Source organism: Raphanus sativus, chromosome 7 (assembly GCF_000801105.2).
Source record: "Raphanus sativus cultivar WK10039 chromosome 7, ASM80110v3, whole genome shotgun sequence".
NCBI classification, from domain to species: Eukaryota; Viridiplantae; Streptophyta; class Magnoliopsida; order Brassicales; family Brassicaceae; genus Raphanus; species Raphanus sativus.
In genome coordinates, this window is record NC_079517.1 from 11693410 (window position 1) to 11714974 (window position 21565).

The window sequence follows — 21565 nt, forward strand, 5'->3', positions numbered from 1 at the left end:
ATGATTTCTATATTCGTTTTTTTTCATTTACCATTAACTACTAGTAAGAGTTATTGGTTTATGCATTTTAATGTATTTGGAAACCAAATGAAAATTATAAAAATTAAAATTCTCACTTTCTATGATTATGTTCATTTTTCTAAGTTTCCAGGTTCTGGTCTTTTTCTATCTCTATGGGTTTTCAATTTTCTGGAAATATGTGTATTTCTCTATTTTTAGTAAAGTGTTGATTTGGGATCTTAAAATTTTCAATTCTAGAATAGTCGTTCGTTGTCAATTTTTTTTTTCAATTCTAGTTTAATTATAACTAAAAATAAAACTATTGCTATTTTGTCAAACAAAATTTGAGTTATGTCCAGAGTTAGATTAGTTGTTAGTGCTATACCCTTACAAAATATATATACTCATTTTCACCATTAATAAAACTTTTTAAGTTTTTTTTATAAATTAATGGTTTTAAATTAAGAAAAACAAAAGAAAAGAAAAATGGCCCACAGAGGTTTGACCAGGACAGGAGCAACGGGTGAGGAGCTGAGCTTCAACTACTGCCCAAAATCCAAGTGACGTCGTTTTCAGTGATCTCACGCGAACATAATTTTTTGAGTTGCCAAATAGGGCAGAGCGGGCAGTACCGTTCCGGGCAGCTATATTCCTCGTCTTCCTCACACTGCATGCCTCCATAAATAAAAGCCCGTTGAGATCAAAACTCAAATAAAAACAATACTTTTTATTTATTTATTAATATAAGAAAAAACTATTATAATCGATAAAAGGAGATGGATTGAAAAGGAGAGGACGAAGAACACTAATGATAGTTTCTTTGGCAGGCTTGTGTTAATAACATTTCTACAAACAAAAAAGCTCTTTTTTATTATTACTTCACGTTTTATTTCTCCAAAAAGCTCAAATCTTTTTCCTTTGGAACTTTATCTTAAAAAACAAAACTTTCGTTTCCAAGTGATAAAGAGACAGAGAGAGAGAGAGAGAGAGTGTGAGAGTGTGGAGACGAAAGGAAGGCCGGAAAGTTTAGCACTTTTGCTTTCTGCTCAGTGTTTCAGCTAATGGGTTGATTAGGGATTTGATTTTGAGTTGAGGTTTTGTAGGGTTGATGCTAGATCTGAAGAGATAAATCTGGTCGGAAATGGAGAAGATTCATGTGGTTTTTGTCTTACTTTCACTCATCTTACTGCCCTGGCTTGCCTCTGCTAATCTCGAAGGTTTGTTGTAGCTACTCAACGCTCTTGCTTCTTCACTCTTTATGTTTTAGTGAATCTCTTATCATCATAGGGTCTGCATTTTGATTTTGAAAAAAAAGGGTTTTTAATCGGTTATAGTTTGTGGATTACATGAGGAGTGGTCTGAAAGTTTTGTTCATTGTTTTCTAATTGTGAAATGATGGTGTTTGTTTGTATGTTTAGACTTTTAGTGGGTATTACAGTGAATCCACTATTGCTTTTTCTTGTTCACATCCACTATTGCTGAAAAAAAGTTTGGTGAAAGTTGGCTCTTACAGACTACTTTGATCGTGTTTGTAACAGCTTGGATCTTGAAACTATGCACAGCTTAAGATTTGATGCAAACGGTCTTTGATAGGCTTCCTTTGTTTTAGATTTTATATCAAAACTTGTGTCGTTATTAGTCTTTTAATTTTGTCTAAGAGACCTGCTCGGTTAGTTCTCTTGATGCTAATCTTGTTAGATTTTTTTGTGCTTATTGTTGTTACAGGTGATGCATTGCATACTTTGAGGGTCACTTTAGTTGATCCCAACAATGTCTTGCAGAGCTGGGATCCTACGCTTGTCAATCCTTGCACTTGGTTCCACGTCACTTGCAACAACGAGAACAGCGTCATAAGAGTGTAAAAAAGCTTCTTACTTACTAAGCTCCTCCCTTTTAACTTTGAATCTTCTCAATTTGTGATCTGACATTGTAAATTTCTTTTTTTTTACAGTGATTTGGGGAATGCAGAGTTGTCTGGCCATTTAGTTCCAGAGCTTGGTGTGCTCAAGAACTTGCAGTATCTGTAAGTCACACTTAATGCAAACATTGTATTAAAACAAAAATCAAATCCAATAGTTTGATGATATCAGAGAAACCAATTGTAGTCTAAATCTTCTTCCTACTTTCTTTGACAGGGAGCTTTACAGTAACAACATAACTGGCCCTATTCCTAGTAATCTTGGCAACCTGACAAACTTAGTGAGCTTGGATCTTTACCTAAACAGCTTCACTGGTCCCATTCCGGAATCACTGGGAAAGCTTTCAAAGCTTAGGTTTCTGTGAGTACTATTGCTTTACCTGCTCACAGTATTGTTTAATCTTTGGTTTACTCACAGTTTCTGAAACTTTTCATGCAAGAATAGCCGGCTTAACAACAACACTCTCAGTGGCTCTATTCCCATGTCATTGACCAATATCACCACCCTTCAAGTCTTGTGAGTCTTCTCATTTATGTCTGCCTTCCTCAGTTGGTTTGTACGAGTTAAATGCCTTATAGTTTTGATGTATACTACAACTGCAGAGATCTGTCTAATAACCAACTCTCTGGTTCGGTTCCTGACAATGGCTCCTTCTCACTCTTCACACCCATAAGGTTTATATCTCTTATCTTTTACTGGTTCTATCATTTACATGTGTTTGAACCGTATTGACGATTGAAATTCTCATTTCGTTGTGCAGTTTTGCTAACAACTTAGACCTCTGTGGACCTGTAACAAGCCGCCCATGTCCTGGATCTCCCCCGTTCTCTCCTCCTCCGCCTTTTATCTCACCTCCTCCAGTTTCCGCACCCAGTAAGTTGCCCCTCTTGATAGAAAACAGAAGATGAGATCTCACTAGGCTGGTTTCTCATATAAACAATCTTGCCTATTAAACAAATTGATATTTGATTTTACAGGTGGGTACGGTCTAACTGGAGCAATAGCAGGTGGAGTTGCTGCAGGTGCTGCTTTGCTTTTTGCTGCTCCTGCAATAGCCTTTGCTTGGTGGCGTCGAAGAAAGCCACACGATATCTTCTTCGACGTGCCTGGTGAGTTTAATAGAGAAAGTCACTCTGTCTTTTTGATGCTACAACAAGCTCTCTTTTTTAAACAAAAAGTTTTTAACTTTAAATTATCTGTGTGTAGCCGAAGAGGATCCAGAGGTTCATCTTGGACAGCTCAAGAGGTTTTCTCTGCGGGAGCTACAAGTGGCAAGCGACGGGTTCAGCAACAAGAACATTCTAGGAAGAGGAGGGTTCGGGAAAGTCTACAAGGGACGTTTAGCAGACGGAACTCTCGTTGCTGTCAAGAGACTCAAGGAAGAACGAACTCCAGGAGGGGAGCTACAGTTTCAAACAGAAGTAGAGATGATAAGCATGGCTGTTCATCGAAACCTCTTGAGATTGCGAGGCTTCTGCATGACACCAACGGAGAGACTGCTTGTCTATCCTTACATGGCCAATGGAAGCGTCGCTTCATGTCTCAGAGGTATTTAAAAAAAACATCTTTTAAATGTTTTGTTCTTCTCTCTAATGGATTCATAACCAACGCAGAGAGGCCACCGTCGCAGCCTCCACTAGACTGGCCAACGAGGAAGAGAATAGCACTAGGCTCAGCTCGTGGTTTATCTTACTTACATGATCACTGCGACCCTAAGATCATCCACCGTGACGTGAAAGCAGCGAACATTCTACTAGACGAGGACTTCGAAGCGGTTGTTGGTGACTTCGGGCTAGCGAAGCTCATGGACTACAAAGACACTCACGTGACAACAGCTGTACGTGGCACGATAGGCCACATCGCTCCAGAGTATCTCTCAACCGGAAAGTCCTCAGAGAAAACAGACGTGTTCGGTTACGGTATCATGCTTTTGGAGCTCATCACAGGACAAAGAGCCTTTGATCTCGCTAGGCTAGCTAACGACGATGACGTCATGTTGCTTGACTGGGTAAAAGTTTTATACTTTTTAGGTTTCATTTATTTGTTGAAAGGTGCTAACTTTTTTTTTTTTTATGTTTTGTGTGTGTTTAAAGGTGAAAGGGTTGTTGAAGGAGAAGAAGCTGGAGATGTTGGTGGATCCTGATCTTCAGACGAACTATGAGGAGAGGGAACTGGAACAGGTGATACAAGTGGCGTTGCTTTGCACGCAAGGTTCGCCTATGGAAAGACCAAAGATGTCGGAGGTTGTGAGGATGCTTGAAGGAGATGGGCTTGCGGAGAGATGGGATGAGTGGCAGAAAGTTGAGATATTGAGGGAAGATGTTGATTTGAGTCCTAGTCTTCACTCTGATTGGATCGTTGATTCTACTTACAATTTGCATGCTGTTGAGTTGTCTGGTCCTAGGTAACCAACCCCCACAGGAAAATAAACTATTTGAGAGGGAACAGAAAGTCAGATTTTTATAAGGTTAGGTAGCTTTTGTTACAAGTTGTTTTTTAATATTGAAAAAAGATATGTGATTTTGTGAAAGTTGTGCTACGGTTCTATAAAAGGAAAGAAAAAAATCATTAGTTAAGGATTTGTAAGATTTGTCTGATTTTATGGAAGAACAATGTGTATATTTTTGTAAGATTGGTCTGGTGGTTCTGGTGGGCATCTGAGAAGCCTTCGTGCCTAACCTGCCTTACCTTGGGTCAGTCTGCTCTTGTTATCATGTTGCTCCCAAATTTGGATAATTTTAGATAATTCATTTTTAAATATTTTTAGATATAATTAAAATTAAATGTATAAATATTTGTTTTAGTCAAATATTCATTACAGCTTGTTCCAGGCTTGTTCTAGTTCAGTTTGAATATTTTTAATATAAAAATATAGGAACTATATGAAGATTTATGAGTTGTAATCTAGTTCTAAATTTAGTTATTTTGTTTCAATTCAGGTTGGTTCTTCGTACTGTATATCGAATAAAATGTTGTTCAGAATTATTTTTGCTATAAACCATTTTGGAACTTGTTAAATATTTTAAATTAGTTTGAATATTTTATCCAAAAATGCGTATTTCCAAAATATGACGTCATTTAGTTATTTTCTCTTGACTAATCGTTTTATCGTCTCACAAGTGAAACGACGTTGTTTTGTAAAAAGGGTTTTAGCTTTTTGTCACAACAGAAAAAAGAGGTGAAACAAGGGTTTTGTAGTCTGTCTCTGTTCTCTATCGCCGCGACACGTCAAGCATCCCTCTCCGCTGTCTCATCGCGTCTGTCTCTTCTTTTCTTCATCGTGGTGGCCGTAAAAACTCGGTGGTAAGAGAGGAGAAGATGAGTAACGCAGATATGAATAATCAATCAATGGAAGAAGAAGAAGACGAGGGAGACGTTTTCCTCGGTGAATCCGATGTCCTCCATGAAATCGACGTCGACGGAGAAGGTTTCTCCTTTTTTCTTCCATATTCATTCATCTCTCTCTCTCCTTCTTAAAGTTGTATCCTTTTAATCGTATGTGAGAGACTCTTGTAATTGTAAATTCAGATCTTCCTGACGCATATGATGAGGATGGTAATGACAACGACAATGATGATGAAGTGTTTGGTAATGACTGACTCATCACCACCTCTAGTGTTTTTACAACATTTCTTGTAAGTTTATGTTTTCTTTTGTATGGTTGCAGATGAAAACGATGACTCCATTCACACATTCACTGGTCACAAAGGTAAACCCACTTTTATCATTCTGTTATCACCTCAAAATGTTGGCTAAGAACATTTTTTTTTCTTTCTTACACAGGTGAGCTTTATGCATTGGCATGTAGCCCTTTAGACCCCACCCTAGTAGCAACCGGAGGTGGAGATGACAAAGCCTTTCTCTGGAAAATCGGCAACGGAGACTGGGCTGCTGAGCTTCTAGGTCACAAAGACTCTGTTTCTTCTTTAGCTTTTAGCTACGATGGACAGTTAGTTGCCTCTGGTGGGTTGGATGGTGTCGTTCAGATCTTTGATGCGTTGTCAGGGACTTTGAAATGTGTTTTGGACGGTCCTGGTGGTGGCATCGAGGTTATAAAAACTTTGTCCTTGATGATTAATAAGTCCACAAGATTGTGTACTTAAACTGTGTGGTTTTTTGTTTTTTTGTTTTGTCAGTGGGTGAAGTGGCATCCGAGAGGACACGTTGTGTTGGCTGGATCAGAAGATTGTTCTATGTGGATGTGGAATGCTGATAAAGAAGCCTATCTTAATATGTTTTCTGGTCACAATCAGAGCGTCACTTGCGGTGACTTCACTCCTGACGGTAAACTAATTTGTACTGGCTCTGATGATGCTAGTCTGATAGTATGGAACCCGAAGACTTGTGAAAGCATTCATGTGGTTAAAGGCAAGTGAAAGTCACTTCCTCTATGGGTTTAACATGTGGCTAATGCACACTGAGTTTTGGAACCCTAACCTTTGATTTTCATGTTAAGGTCATCCATATCATACGGAAGGGCTGATATGCTTGGACATTAACTCCAACTCCAGTCTTGCTATCAGTGGCTCAAAAGACGGTTCTGTTCACATTGTCAATATAGTCACTGGAAAGGTTTGTTTCATTGCTTCATCTGCTTGCTTATGATCTGCGTGCTTCTAACTTGTGCATAACCATACCAAACAGGTTGTGAGCTCTCTGACGTCTCATACAGAGTCAGTTGAATGCGTGAAGTTTTCACCAAGCTCCGCTACTATCCCTATGGCCGCAACAGGTGGGATGGACAAGAAGCTTGTAATCTGGGATCTTCAACATTCAACTCCTAGGTTCATCTGCGAGCACGCGGTATAACCCTAACTCTTGTAGTTTCTCTTATGAGATAGAATACAAAAACAGAGATTGGAATGTAAAGCAACAAGCCCTTCTTCTCTATATTTTGCTACAGGAAGGTGTGACATGCGTGACATGGATAGGAACCTCCAAGTACTTAGCCACAGGCTGTGCCGATGGCACAGTGAGCGTTTGGGACAGCTTATTAGGAAACTGCGTCCACACCTACCATGGCCACCAGGATGCGGTTCAAGCCATCTCAGTCTCCACCAACACTGACTTCATTGTGTCGGTCTCTGTTGACAACACTGCTCGTGTCTATGACACATCTGAGTTTCAAAACAAAATGGAATAGGCAAGTGATTGAACACTTAAACATTAGTGTTATTTATTACCTTCTTGTTATTGGTACGGACACAGTGATTGATTACTGATAAAGATGTAAAACATTCTACTTTTCAATTATATTTGATAGTTTTGTTTTTTTCCTCTAGCGGATAAGCAAATATCAATTAGCACATAACAGTTTAGTTAAGCAGCACACATAAATTAAAGAGAGGCTTAAAGCATGGCTCATAGGCTTAGAGAGGCTGAAGCATTACTGGTAAGCCGTACTGAGGAGTCAAAGTGAGTTGATCCACCGGAGCGTGCTTATACTCGCTGGATAGGCTAAGCCTGTACCTTTGAAGGATCATGGTGAGCACGATCTTGGCTTCCATCATTGCAAAGTTTTGGCCGATGCAAACTCTTGGTCCCATTGAGAAGGCGAGGAGAGCGTTTGGGTGTTTAGCGGCTCTGGAAACGCCGTTTTCAAATCGCAGAGGGTTGAACTTGTCTGCGTCTGATCCCCAAATGGCCTTGTCGCTATGCATCTTCATAAGAGGGAAGACTATTGTTGTGCCCTTGGGGATCTTCAGGTGCCCTAGCGTCAGATCTTTTGTTGCGTCTCTGGAGAAAAAGGATACTGGACTGTACAGGCGAAGCGACTCCAAGAACACCATGTTCATCTGCAAGACATAAGTAAAGTTTCTTCAACCACAAGAAACTCTTTTTCTTCAGACACAAGTAAACATTTATTACCAGTTTGAGTTTGGAGAAAGTGTCTGAAGAATCTGGCGTCTTGTCTTTACCGCATTCTTGGAAAACTTCGTCTCTTAGTTTCTCCTGCCAGTCTTGGTGCAAGCTCAGCAGCATGGTTGTCCATGTCAACAGATTCGAGTTAGTTTCGTACCCTGCGAAGAAAAAAGTCTTGCATTCATCTATGATCTCTTCAATGCTCAGCTTTCTTTCGTTTCTTGACTCGCAAGACTTCAACATGATTCCAAGAAGATCGTCTCCATAATCTTGTTCTGATTGTAGTCTCGAATCCACGATCTTCTTGACTGAGTTCTTCATCTTCCTATCCAGCTTCCATATCCTAATATTCAAAGGCGTAGGAAGGTACCTTGGATCACAAGAAACAAAAATCTTCTTAAGAATCTTGTCTGAACAGAAAAATAAAATAAAAAGTGAAGAGTGAAGAGTTATACTTACTGCGTTCCAGGGATGTAGATGTTAGTTAGACAGCTAACACAACCCTTCTTAAGCTCTTCTTGTGTCCTAAACACTTCGATTCCTTCGGTGTAACTGCTTCCAAACGCAGCAGTTGCTATAATATCAGCTGTTAATCTCCTAAACTCTCTCTTCATCTCCATTTCCTGCTCTCTTTTAACATGACTCCACTCGTCAAGAATCCTCAGTGTGCACTCCACCATCACTTTCGTCATGACCTGATCAAGAGATTAGGTTATAACTACTCATAAATCTTGTTGAGAAAGAAAGGATACAAAAAGACCTTGAGTCTATCGATGGAGAAAGCAGGGTTCAAGATTCTTTTATGGCGAATCCAATCAACACCTTCCACAAAGGCAAGTCCCTTCATGCCGACAAGTGTATAAAACTCTGGCCTTATCTTTGATTTAACAAAGAAACCTGACTTGCTCGACAAGATTTGCTTGACAAGTTCGTGATCTGAGATGCATAGCATCGGCTCTGCTCCGTTCCAGTAAAGAAACGTCTCTCCTAGTAACCACATATACCATAGACAAACGTGTGTGTCACGCATAGTAAAAAAAATATGAATAGAATGATTAAGATGGAGAAAACGGCACCGTATAGAGATATCCATTTTTGGTAATGAGGAAAAATACGAGGGAAGATGTCATTGGAGTTTTGATCAAGAACTGAAACGTAAGATTCTCTCTTCATCTTGTTTATCTCGTCTATGTTTCCGTACAAGAATCTGTACTTTGGACCTGAGATTCCTTGTTTCTTGAATCTTCTTGTCAACACAAATGGCTGCCACACAAGGATGATAAAAGCGTTGAACATCTTGGGAGCAACAAAGAGCAAAACAAGCAGTGATAAGATAGGGTTAACCAGGGTTATGAGCTCCATTGAAAGATCAATACAAGTGTTTTCGGTGTGTATATTTGTTTGTTTAGTAGTATTTTTTTAAGTTTTACATTATGGAATGAGATGAATATATATATATATACACTTCAAGTTGTAAAATATGTGTGAGGCTAGTTAATTCAGTGACTTCTATTTTAAACATGAAGTAAGGACAAACACGTATTCTTCATTTTGAGCAAAAAAACAATTAATTAATATAAAATGTGCTTTGTATGTGGTAAGATGCTAGAGTGGATTCTAAATTTGTACATAGCATATATTGTTACGTAATCATAATATTAGTAAAAAGTATGAAGATGTGGAAGTCTGCTAGATTCATAAAATTATTCATGAAAGTAAAATAATGCACACTTTGAAAGTAAATCAATAAACAAAACATTTTTTTTCTTTTCTTTATTATTCACGTTTAATTATTCACACTTAGATGTTATTTATATATAGTAATTAGTGTGTGAATTAATTAAAACTTAACTGTCCACTTTCTTTAACTCTAGTATCTAGGTTACTTTTGAACAAGAATCACTTTAAAAAAAAAAAGAAAGAGCATTCAAAATAATTATTTTGCAAATCCCAGTAGATGGTCTTGAAGATGATTTGTTGTTAATATATCATGATCATATGATATTTACAGAAATTATTCTGTTACAGAATAGTGTTGAAGTTTGCTTTGTGATTGTATGATAAGATGTGAACATTATACTCTTCAATTATCAATAGTTTTTGCTTCTCCTTTAGCTGCTATGCAATATCACTATATCAATATCCAGTATCAAGTGACACATTTAACCATGATTGATCCCTTCTTGCAAGTATTGCACTCTTGAGAAATAAGTGTAGGTTACCTCTCTTACACCTTTGATGGCACTTTTATATTATAGGTGATTATGGTAAGACTGAAGTATCCACTTTTTTTAACTTTAGTATTTTGGTTACTTTTGAACAATAATAAAAAATTTAAAGAAGAACATTCACATTAGTTATTTCACAAATCCGAATAGATTGTCTTGACAATGGCGTGTTGTTAACATGTCCAGCTCAGGCTCATATAATATGGACCAAACTAAAACGGTCGGAAACATGAAAGATAATATTATAGATTTATTGGTTTATAAAGTAGTGAAAACAGTACAAAATTTGACAAGTGATGAATGTAAGATCATTGAACAGAACACCGAAGACTGGTGCGATCACCTGAGAATGAACATTGAGTTGTGGTGGAGATTTAACAAACTAACACTAGTCTACAGAGAAGAGAGTCAGATTTGATTTTTTTTAAAGCCCTGCTTCGATTTCGTTGAAGTTCCAGTCTCTTCTCCCTGCACGGCTTCGCACTAACCTTGGCGAGGCTCCTTGTGTTATCATCAGATCACCTGCCTGGAAATTGGGTTGTGGGGTTACCTTTGAGGAAGATGAAGCAGGGAAAGTGTTGGACCTTGCAGCTTGAATGAGTGATTTCCTGGTGAGGCAGCTCGCGATCACAGAGCATCTTCCTTCGTTGTCTGAGCTAGACACGGAGTAGCTTCTAAAGGAGTGGGACGGGCTCTCTACACTGTGACACACGAGACACGCAAAGCTCATTCTTCTTGTGTGCGGCTTTGATACACAAGAAAGACTACTTGGTTCTTTAGGACTCCTGCATCTCGACAAATGCCAAATCAATTCAGAAAAATAAACTGCTCAAGACCCACCCATGACAAGCTAATTATATAAACAAGTGTGACCTGTTTCAAGCAGCACTCTAGTCTAGTGTGACACAACATCAATAACAAGATCATGGCAATTTCTTCTCGAGGATGATTTTGACTAACAACAACAAGTAAACTCCTCTAGACCCATATGTTAAGCTCATTGTATACACAAAAACATCATGGCGAGGATGATTTTTGAGTAACCACAACAAGCAAGTAAGATAAAGAAAACAAAGACAAGAAAAAAGCTCATTACTTTCATCAACTAAGAGCTCATGACATAAGTAGCTAGTAATAGCTCTCAAAACTATATACTCAGACATGAAATCTACATAACTAGAGTCATCACCTAGACTAGAATCAATTCACAGCACCAAAAGAAAGCTAAAGTGAGACCTAAAGACTCAGTCTTTAACTTAGCCTGAATCAATGTCTATCACCTAAACCCTAAACAGTAAATTCAACCTCCTAGATATACAACATTGGTGATAAATTTGTGATCTTTATGGAAAGATCCATAAGAATTCAATTCAAAAGGCATGTTAGAGAGAGAGAGAGAGAGAGAGACGGAGATTTGAGATCTGGGAGAGCAGAAGCTTAGCTTACCCTGGAGAGATTCTCGAAGACGAAGAAGAAGAAAAGCCTCGTGGCGATGATGCGAAGACCCAGAAGCTGAGTCGCGGCTAAATTATTATTATTATAGCTAAGTTTACTGTGACACGCGCCGCCACAAGCGAGTTTTCCCTCGTGGCGAGGGGTGACTCGAACTTAAGCCAATTTTTAACGCTTCCAATTTTATTATTTACCACCAGAGAAACTCGGTTAAGAACCATTTCGGTCTAAAATCATCTCCCATGTATTCTCTATTTTTCATTTATAATAGATGAACCCTATAATAGATATGAGTTTTTATTTAATGTATTCTTCTATTTCTTCTTCTAAAAATAAATATTTTTTTTAAAAAATCATTTATTATTTTACAACTAATACCTTCTATTTATAAATGTTAAAAATTCATTTAATCATTGTAATTTTTTATTTTTCATAAAATTAATTGCAATATTATTTAAACTGAAAATTTTATTAAAAAAACTATCATATATAATAAAATAAAATAAAGTAGACATTATCTAACTTATCAATATTACTATATTTTCACAGAAATGATTTGCTAATGCATTTCGAAATGAGTAAAAGTTGAACACGTGAGAACGAGAATGTATAATTTTAAACATCATATGTATTAGATAAAAGTACAGAGTTCTTTCTTAAAAGAACCTAAAAATTACAGAGGAAAAATAATTATGCATGTGTTTGGATGGTACGGCGGACTCCAAAAGTATTAATTAAGCATTATAGGTTTGAAATTTACTATTTAAAATTATTTATTTCTGTGATTATTTCTGTAATCAGACCATGTGGATATTTAACTTATCACATAAAACAATCTAGGCTTACATGTTGTCGATAGGCCGGTCCCCAGAAGATTTGTTAGACCTTCAAGGTTTGGATATTCACATATTATAAAAAGGGTAAAAAAGAATATAATTGTACTATCAATCTTTTTTTTTTGGCAAATATTTTTGAACAAACTATACTTTCATTAACTTAAAGGCTTAAACAGAGTTCATGAGTGCATACAAAGCCGATTTTGCAAGAGAATCGGCCTCAACATTACAAAGCTCTCGGAACAAATTTAAAAGAGATAGAAATAAAGATCTATAGAGGATATGAATATCATGAAGAATGCCTTGGATGTCGATAAGTTTGTCTTTCGAAGACAAAACTGAGATGAAGGTTTTTGAGTCTGACCAGATAGTGATCGAACTAAACCATGCCGACACTGCATGTGAGAGAGCAGTTTTGACCGCATGAGCTTCTGCAACAAGGGCAGAGAGCCGACATGGCTGCGGTTTGAAGACATAGACCGTGACACACCAGAGATGGGGTCTGTAAAGATCCACCCAAACCCACCAAATTGTGTCACCAAACTCCATGCTGCATCTACAAAACATTGAGGTTCGGTGGGCAGAGCAATGGATTGGTTAGACTTACTGGTAATTAGCAAGAGAGAGGAGGGGCCTTGCATTGTTGAGCATTTTGCCAAGCGCAAAAAGCTTCCTTGACAGCCAAGGTAGCCACATCATGTTCAGAGAGCAGAGCATTTTTCAAAACATAATTTATTACTCGCAGTCCTTGCAAAGGACCCAAGGGAACATGGCAGCATCCGAAAGTATCATCCTCAGATTTTTCTGGAGGAGTTGAGTGATTGAGTTGACATTGATAGACGATGGGGAGTGAAAAGCTAGGATGAGATTCAACACGCGATTAGAAAAAATGCACTCCAGGAAGAATTGAACATTAATTGGTTTCATGTTGTCCACAACATTTGCATCTGAAATCGCCAGAAAGTCCTCCTGCTGCCAGATTCGAGCCAACTGGGATAGCACTGTTTTTGATTTTCCATAGAAGGTGTTTCAATTTAGGAGAAACTTTAACATTCCAGATACAATCTTTCCAACTGAACTCTAAGTTAGATAGACGGTTCAGAATTGAATTTCAGGAGCGCATATCCTGATTTAGCGGAGTATAAACCAGGCTTTGAGGCGAGCCAAACTAGATTATCATGCATACAAAAGGAGCTTGGAATAATCAGTCTAGTTTGATCCTCATACTGAGGTAAGTGGAGTCTAATGGCATATTAGATTCCAAGACTGTGTTGCAGGATCAAAGAGATCAGAGACCTTTAAATCCTTATTATCCAGCGTGGGAGGTCCTATGGGGAAGAGAGGTGAGTTTAGAGACAGCCATGGAGCATTCCACATACTGATCATACTACCTGTACCCACAATATATCCCAATCCTTTCAGTAGGACATCTCGTCCAATCAAGACGCCTCTCCAGCCGTGCGAACCAGAAATGGGTGATCAACATCGAAGAAATCGGTGGAGTGACAATACTTGCTAAGGACATCGATTGAGTGAAATACTCGGTAAATATATATTCAACATCCTTTACTGAAAAGTTGATAAGTCATATGCCTCTTCGGTTTTGGATTTTGAATGGGTTTTATGTATCATTCTTTTAACTTTTAACGGTGGGGCTTAATGTTACCCACAAACTAATACAAACCCATTTAATAATGTTATCAAAGGATGAGTGATACTTATCCAATACATTCATTACACTATCTACCAAGTAGTTTATCTTGTTTTTTGGTAGGCTTTTATTCTCTTAGAACTCAAGGAAAAAGGCTAAACTAAATTCTAGAATGTAGTATTGTAATATAGTCCTCCCTCAAATTCCATTCAATTATGCATATTCTAGTTTTTCCTCTAAAAGAAACCTTTTATTTTTTCCTCTGATATTTTCCCAACAAGTTCTAGTGACAAATAATTGAAAAGCAGATGTATAATTTATAGTCCAAATAAGTTTTTTCTTCGTAAAAATTATAGGTTTTTTTCTTTCAAGTAGTAGTTTTTCCTCTCCCTAGTTTATTTCTTTCGATATTTTTCAGCTAATTAATACTAGTAACTTTGATAATCTTGTTTTTCTTAGTTTAAAAGATGTACAACTGAATTTAACACACAAAGATATACGGTCGAAAAACTTAGAATGAACACAAAGCACTTGTAGATGAGGGAGTGAAACGGAAAATATGAATTTAGGTAATGTTATCTTGAAAATGATGACGATCGAGCTTTCAATTTAAACATAGAGGAGACAAATATTTTAGGGATTTATGGTGAACGGCCATAAGAGATCAGCCACATCAAGACATGTTCATATTGATGTACGTAGTCTTGTTTGGCGTTGGATCCAGTGCCGTCCCGTAGATTTCTGTGGCCTAAAGCATTTCAAAAAATGTAATCCATAAAAAAAACAATTTTTTTGAAAGATTAAAATACTATAAAATAAGACAAAATATTATTTAAGAAAACAACTCTTGTAGTTTTTCTTCCAACAATTTCATTCACAAATTTCCGTAACTGAATTTATCAACCCTTAATAAATATTATTCATATGTTTTTAATTATTTTATGATTAACTAAATTAGAGGTGCATTTATATTAATTTGAATTTGAAAAAAAATCTGTAGAGTCAACACATATTAGAATTTTCAAACTATAATAATAAAATAAAATTAAAATTTAATCATTGTGAAGAAAATGTGTAAATCTCTGAATTAATTCTCAGCAGTTTAGAGAATTATATTCTATAAAAAAGGTAAACACTATGTAAATGGTATGGTGAGAAAGTTCTTGTTTGATAAAAAGGACAATTTTGTAATATATAAATACATATGAATGAATAAAAGAACAAACGGACCTGCATTGTTTGGTATTGATATTAAACCTAGAAATAATGTTCTCAAATAAACTTGAATTGTGGCCTAAATATCTGGGTAAAAAAATGTGGCCTAAAGCCAGTGCTTTAGTTGCCTTATGAAAAGAACGGGCCTGGTTGGATCTCTCGGGGGAATCTGATGGCAGATAGGTAGATACACGACTATGACATTTTCTTATTTTATGGACATGGTCACATGAACAAAATACATAAAATGGAGCTGATTAAAATTTATATCCCATTGTCGTAGTATGCTTCCATTGGATATTTTGGAACCCATTTTTTTTTACTTTGCAAATGTGAAAATTCACTATAGCAATTTAAAATTCATCATCCGATTTACAGTTGAATAAATGCATAAGAAATGCAGACTTCGATATGACATCATAAAAATTTTAGTTTCAGACGTGCGATTCCAATAAAAACGCATCAACATATATGGAATGACATCATAGAGAAAAGAAGAGAAGAACAAGTATATTAAGTTATCAAGTAGGTTTTCTGGTTGTGAACATATAATTCATAATAGTTTGTATATTTTTAAGCTTGATATTCTTAATAAAAACCCAAAATCGTTGGAAAGAGACCATAGAGGGGGAAAAAAAAAAAGAACACACATATAAGTTGTCAACCAGATAACCTAATGAAACATTTGTTTCAAGCCCCCGAAATTTTTTAAAAAATTTACATGGATATAAGCCTCCAAATTTGTAAAAAAAAAAAATTTCAGCCTCCAAATTGTTGAATTCCTTCATGACTCGTCTACAGCCCCCAAAATTTCAGAGCCGGCACTGATTGTGGGTTGTGACAACATATATTTCACAATTATGGTTCTTCAACATGTGCGGAGACTTTTGTTATATATAATACTTTTCAGAAGGATATAATAGGACTCGTTAGAACCACATCAGTTTAGTGGAGTTCACGCATGCGACTACTAAAAACAGTCGACCCTTGGATTCCTTGAAACACATATTTTATTTGATTTCAGATGAAAGATAAAAGAATAGATTTTTGGCTATACATATTTCTATTTGATAGATAATGTTGGTGTGATTTAATATGACATTGTAGAAACTAGTCTCGAAGCTAATCGTGACAGTCAGTTTTCATCCATCTCTTTTAAATATTACATCATTTTAATTTTTAATTTAACATCTCAATTTTTAATATATATAGTAGTCTATATTGAAAGGTTTTAAAAATTGAATTGGTTACTTATACTTACAAATATACTTATTTTCAGATATATATCCAGAAAATTTCTAAAATTAAATGTAATTGAACTAGAGTAATCAAAACATGGATGAACTATCACGAAGTAATTTGCAATATCATATGACTGGAGTTAAAGCACGGAAAAAGATCATATAATATATTTTTTTAACTTTGGGGATATCACATGTTTATAGAAAGGCAGGGACTAATCTCCAAATATATGGTGCAACCCAAAGATAGACTTTCATTTCAGTATTCAAATTAATGGATCGTAATATATGTCCATTGTGGCCATAAAGTAAAGTGTAATAATTGGAAACATTTTTCTGTTATTAAATAAGTGTAATTTAATTAGATGACAAAAAGTGTTACTTCCGCCACTTAGATTTGAGCCCCGTTCATTGGTGGATTAATTTAGGTGATCACCGGTTTCTTTGGACGCCTTCAACAGATTTTTTTAGTAGGAAAAACCTCAGATTTTTTTTGTGAATGATTTTTAGGTGTTAGGTGGAAGTCTCTTGAGGCATTCGGATATTAGGATCAGAAAATTGTTATTTCATTTTAGTTTAATATTCTCTTTAAATTAATGAAAACTATACAAGAGACCACGATATGTTCCACTTGTCGTGTATGCTCTTATTTAGTAATAAAACTGCAATTGTTGTTATTAACGAGGACCGGCTAGGAAGGGTATGCATACCAGGCTACCAACTACTTCAAGTCCAACACAAAGGAGGGAAAATGATCCACAAGTGATATTCAATTCAGTTCGTAGTTTCGTACTGAACTTTTGTTGTTTCACATCATAGAAGCAAGTTTTCTTTTCCAATCGTCTTCGTAGCAGATAAATGGTAAAAACAGTTGCCTACTTTTAGCTTATCCATTTATAGGTAGATGACTCATAATTCACAAACATTATTCCCTCTTATAATCTGCAACTTCGGTACCACTTGAAATGACTGCCTTTCTCACATTTATTTCTTTTCTCAGGAGAAAATGGCGATTTTATACCCAAGATATTGTGATATATTCGATTCATATATGCCTTATATGGTCGTGGTAAAACATACCTGAATTTTCAAATATTTCATATGACATATCTAATGTTCATTTTTTTTGGCCAATTCATACCTCATTCGCCACATCAACTATCACACCATCTAATTTTGATGACATGGATGCTACGTCAGCTAATTTTGCTAACGAAGATGCTACATGTACATTTTAAAAAAATAGTTGTTTTATAAAAAAAATATTATTTTAGAAAATGTAAATTTTATAAAATTTATATTATTTACTGAAATTAACAAAAATAATTATATAATTAAATTTTAATCTTATACAAGAGATATATTTGTAAATGTTTTCATCATATCATAATACTCTCCTTATAGAAGTTATATAAGTATTGTAAAAATCCAAATTCAATGCTAGTATTGCAGTCGTGTTTTTCTCAATTAATTATGGTTGTGTTTATTTGAAAAATTTATAAGATGTTAATCTAATTTTTTTAAATTTAAATAACATACTCATAATTAATCAAGAGTAACACACTGTAACATTAGTATTAAATTTAATTATTTCAATACATATATAACTCTAATAAGTATTGTATTATGATATAATCGAAAAATTTACGAATATATTTCTTTTAAAAGATTAAAATTTAATTATTTAAATTATAAATTTTTATAAAAATTATGTTTACAAAAAATATTTTTATAATTGAATTTTATTTAAAAGTGCACACATGACACTTTTGTCAATAAAATTAGATGATGTAGCATTCAAGTCAACAAAATTAAATGAGGTGGCAAGTGGTGAATGAGGTATGATTTAGCCAAAAAAAAATAAGCATTAGTTATGTTATTTGAAATTTTCAAAAAATTAATATATGTTTTAGCACGACCATATAAATCGGATATGAATTGAACATATCAATATACATTGATATGAAATGACCGTTTTCGCATGGACGAATCTAGGTAGAACAGCATGGGTGCAGCTGCTCCCACTTAAAATTACAAGTAAATTTATTTGCATCCAAACGTACATATACGTTGCGGCTTAATTGGCTAAACACCTCTTTCTGCCCTCACGTAAAAGAATTTCGAATCCCCAATTTTACAATGTTTTTTATATTATTTTTGATTTTACAACGTGTATTATATTTCCTTTCTAGCCTCACGTTCTCTTCCTTCTATTATTTTTTCTGGTATCTGTTTTTTTTTTCTCTTTTCATTCTATAAATAATGCTTTAACAAATTGTCCCATATCCTTTTTAATCTTATTTTGTCATGGGTTTATTATTTTTCTTCCTTTAGATAGAAAAACTCCTTTAGCTGTATTAGTTAGTTTACTTTTTCTTCTAAATGTTAGATTTATTAAAAGATATAAAATACTGTGAATATAAAATATTTTATTAATAAATTAATTGTTTGCCCCACTTAAAATATTTTTGATCCACCACTAGTTTTTCGGGATTGTTCGTGGAAAGATCGTCGACGACTTTTGTCCATTAAGGGCCTGATTGGTGTAACCGCAGCGGTTGCGGTTGCGGCTGCGGGAGTTTGCGGGTGCGGATGGTTGCGTTTTTAAGTGTTTTCTAGAGATTTGTACGACTGGTACAGCTGTTAGAAATTGTTGCGTTTGCGGGACTCTTATGACTGGTAACTATCAAACGCAATATCTGTTAAATAATAATTTAAAATATTTACATTTTATGTAATTATAAAAAATATTAAAAATCATAATAATATGATAAATATAAAATTTATATTTATAAAATCATATTATTCAATTTTAAAATTTATAGAAAATATTTTAATTTTGAATTTTTATAATATAAATTGAAATATATATGAATACATTTTACAATTTCTATTATTTCAATTGAAAATTTTTTATCGGATATTTTTAGTATTATTTTTATTTATTCTGTTTTTAAAGAAAAAAAATTACCCTCCCGCAACCGCCCGCAACCGCAAACGCTAGCTGGAACCAGCTTTTGATTTTAAGAGGTTCGGAGCGGTTTGAAGCGATTTGTAGTGTTTTCTGTGATTGTTTCGAAACGCCAACAACCGCTATGAACCGCAAAAGCTGCGTTTGCGGTGGTAGCGGGAAAACCAGTCAACCCCTAAGTAAAGATAGTAAATTAATAACTTATTAATGTTGATAAAGTTTGGATAAGTTTTTGTCAAAAAAGGTTTGGATAAGTTTTTCAACTATTCTTGACTCTTGGTACACCATATTTAAAACATAACTTTAGTTAGTCTATCCCATTTGTCTATTTTCCTGTGTGAATTTTGTTTTATTCTTCAAAGAATACTAAATTATCTTTGACAAAAGAAAAAGACTAAATTATCTATTGTATTATTAAATACTCAAGTAAGGCTTTTTAAGGTTTCGATATCTAGTTAATAAACCTGTTTATAATAAGCTTTGAGCTTATATATATATGTAACTATTTTTTTGGAAAAGTAAAACAAATTCAAAAAGATATATAATTTGAAATGGAAATAATATTACTGTACTATTCAAATTAATACTGTATAGCCAAATTGACATGTAGAACGATGAAAATGAAGGTATGATCGTATGACTATAAACAGAAGAATCACATTAATGAACAGAATTATGTTTTGGCATTATTTACCTCAAACTAAATTTAAAATAGTTATTCTTAGGTTCATTCCTTGAGATGACTGTATTTCATATTTAATATTTAATATTTTTTTAAAAATATATTGTCAAGTTATATAATTATGTTTTTAAAATAAAAAGGTAAAAATAAATAAAAATAATAGTAGTTGCAAAAACAAAAAATTTTTTAGTGCTGTTAACCGTGTGAAACTTAATTTCTAAACCTTAGAAAAATTTTCTGAACTTTTGGATATATTATAAAATCCTAAATCAAAAACACTAAACCCTAAAATATAAGATATAAGATTTATCCAAAAGTTTATGTTTAGTGTTTAAAGATTTAGTGTTTAATATTTAGGGATTAGATGTTTTGATGGCGGCCTTAAAAAACTTTAAAAGTTCTCTTTTTAAGTAACTATTACTATTTTTTATTTATTTTTATTCAAGGATTTAGAGATGGACATTAAGGTTAGGTTTTAATACTTTTATGATTTAGTGTTATTATTTTTGATTTAGGATTTATGATTTATTCAAGAGTTTAGTGTCCCAGTGGTTTAGGATTTACCCACGAATTAAGAATTTATCCAAAGATTTATAGTTTAGGATTTAAGATTTATAGTTTAGTGTTTTGTTGAAAGCGTTAATAATATTTTTTTTAAATTCTTTTTGAAACTGCTATTAATTTTATTTATTTTTATTTTTATTTTAAAATCATAATAGTTTTAATAATATTTGTTTTTTTTAAGATATTGAATATAAGGTAACAAAAATATTATTGGTTTGTAAGCTTAGAGGTGAACCTGAGAATAATTCAATTTAAAATACTTCACTAATGAGCTGAGATGGTGTGAACGTGAAAACATGCTGTGGGAATATGGTCATTTAAAAAAAATAATTGAGAACAAAAGTGGAACTAAACACCACAATATTTATTACAAAACTTTATTTTGTTGAATTTCTTTTAAAATAACTTTTGAGAGCAATTTCCAATGATTAACTTCATTTTTAACTCAAAAATTGTCTTTCTTCAAAAAGTGAAACAACATTTACTCAAATAGGTTGCTTCTTTTTCTATTTGTAAAAAATATTCTAAAATTATTAAATTACTACTTTATAATTAATTCTTAATAACACTTTATCCTTTTTTAATTACAAATTTTACCTAAATATTTTGTTTTTACAGATATACAATACAACAACTATTTATTTTAAGTTAAATATTATCATATGAATAAATTTATTAGGAATAACATGAAGAAATGAACAAAGAAAATATAATTTATATAGGAATACCAAATTTATATTTCTCTTAAGTCATTAAAATAAGTATTCCAAATTGAAATTAGTTTATTTTATTTTAAAATTTTATTTTATCTACTCAAAACTATTTTAAAATTTTTTGAGTAGTAAACATTAAAAATTTAAAATATCATATTTATCCAAACTTTTTTTAACCAACTTTTTAGTAAACTTTTATCCGAACTTCATATTTTATTCAAAAATACTCAA

The 21565-nt window shown here is 34.1% G+C and overlaps 4 protein-coding genes across 4 annotated transcripts; 2 read left to right on the forward strand and 2 right to left on the reverse strand.

Annotated features, from left to right (window-relative positions):
• The first annotated feature begins 714 nt into the window (after window positions 1-714).
• Window positions 715-4705, forward strand: LOC108818470 (somatic embryogenesis receptor kinase 1). The gene is made up of 11 exons (XM_018591445.2): window positions 715-1217; window positions 1726-1858; window positions 1952-2023; window positions 2136-2279; window positions 2364-2435; window positions 2522-2593; window positions 2680-2792; window positions 2897-3028; window positions 3126-3467; window positions 3533-3927; window positions 4013-4705. Exons 1-11 carry the CDS (start codon window positions 1142-1144, stop codon window positions 4325-4327), a joined length of 1866 nt encoding a protein of 621 aa, XP_018446947.2. The 5' UTR covers window positions 715-1141; the 3' UTR covers window positions 4328-4705.
• A 386-nt stretch (window positions 4706-5091) lies between these two features.
• Window positions 5092-7189, forward strand: LOC130497625 (uncharacterized). Its single transcript, XM_056990563.1, has 8 exons — window positions 5092-5346; window positions 5448-5507; window positions 5587-5628; window positions 5703-5968; window positions 6056-6287; window positions 6376-6491; window positions 6564-6722; window positions 6823-7189. Exons 1-8 carry the CDS (start codon window positions 5238-5240, stop codon window positions 7060-7062), a joined length of 1224 nt encoding a protein of 407 aa, XP_056846543.1. The 5' UTR covers window positions 5092-5237; the 3' UTR covers window positions 7063-7189.
• Window positions 7190-7219: 30 nt separating this feature from the next.
• Window positions 7220-9143, reverse strand: LOC108816714 (cytochrome P450 709B1-like). The gene is made up of 5 exons (XM_018589282.2): window positions 8858-9143; window positions 8542-8768; window positions 8241-8476; window positions 7788-8151; window positions 7220-7714 (listed from the first exon to the last, which is right to left on the reverse strand). Exons 1-5 carry the CDS (start codon window positions 9141-9143, stop codon window positions 7289-7291), a joined length of 1539 nt encoding a protein of 512 aa, XP_018444784.1. The 3' UTR covers window positions 7220-7288.
• A 1091-nt stretch (window positions 9144-10234) lies between these two features.
• LOC108815892 (uncharacterized) lies at window positions 10235-11603 on the reverse strand. The gene is made up of 2 exons (XM_018588423.2): window positions 11456-11603; window positions 10235-10794 (listed from the first exon to the last, which is right to left on the reverse strand). The coding sequence occupies exon 2, from the start codon at window positions 10737-10739 to the stop codon at window positions 10434-10436; it is 306 nt and encodes a 101-aa protein (XP_018443925.1). The 5' UTR covers window positions 10740-10794; window positions 11456-11603; the 3' UTR covers window positions 10235-10433.
• Window positions 11604-21565: the final 9962 nt, after the last annotated feature.

Coding starts and splice junctions, on each gene's coding strand:
- LOC108818470 (XM_018591445.2), top strand. CDS start 1,142: ATGGAGAAGATTCATGTGGTTTTTGTCTTACTTTCACTCATCTTACTG. Junction 1,859..1,951: donor GAGAACAGCGTCATAAGAGT/GTAAAAAAGCTT, acceptor TTTTTTTTACAG/TGATTTGGGGAATGCAGAGT. Junction 2,793..2,896: donor TCCTCCAGTTTCCGCACCCA/GTAAGTTGCCCC, acceptor TTGATTTTACAG/GTGGGTACGGTCTAACTGGA.
- LOC130497625 (XM_056990563.1), top strand. CDS start 5,238: ATGAGTAACGCAGATATGAATAATCAATCAATGGAAGAAGAAGAAGAC. Junction 5,969..6,055: donor GTCCTGGTGGTGGCATCGAG/GTTATAAAAACT, acceptor TTGTTTTGTCAG/TGGGTGAAGTGGCATCCGAG. Junction 6,492..6,563: donor TCAATATAGTCACTGGAAAG/GTTTGTTTCATT, acceptor CATACCAAACAG/GTTGTGAGCTCTCTGACGTC.
- LOC108816714 (XM_018589282.2), bottom strand. CDS start 9,143: ATGGAGCTCATAACCCTGGTTAACCCTATCTTATCACTGCTTGTTTTG. Junction 8,477..8,541: donor TCTCCATCGATAGACTCAAG/GTCTTTTTGTAT, acceptor TCTCTTGATCAG/GTCATGACGAAAGTGATGGT. Junction 8,152..8,240: donor ATCTACATCCCTGGAACGCA/GTAAGTATAACT, acceptor TTGTGATCCAAG/GTACCTTCCTACGCCTTTGA.
- LOC108815892 (XM_018588423.2), bottom strand. CDS start 10,739: ATGAGCTTTGCGTGTCTCGTGTGTCACAGTGTAGAGAGCCCGTCCCAC.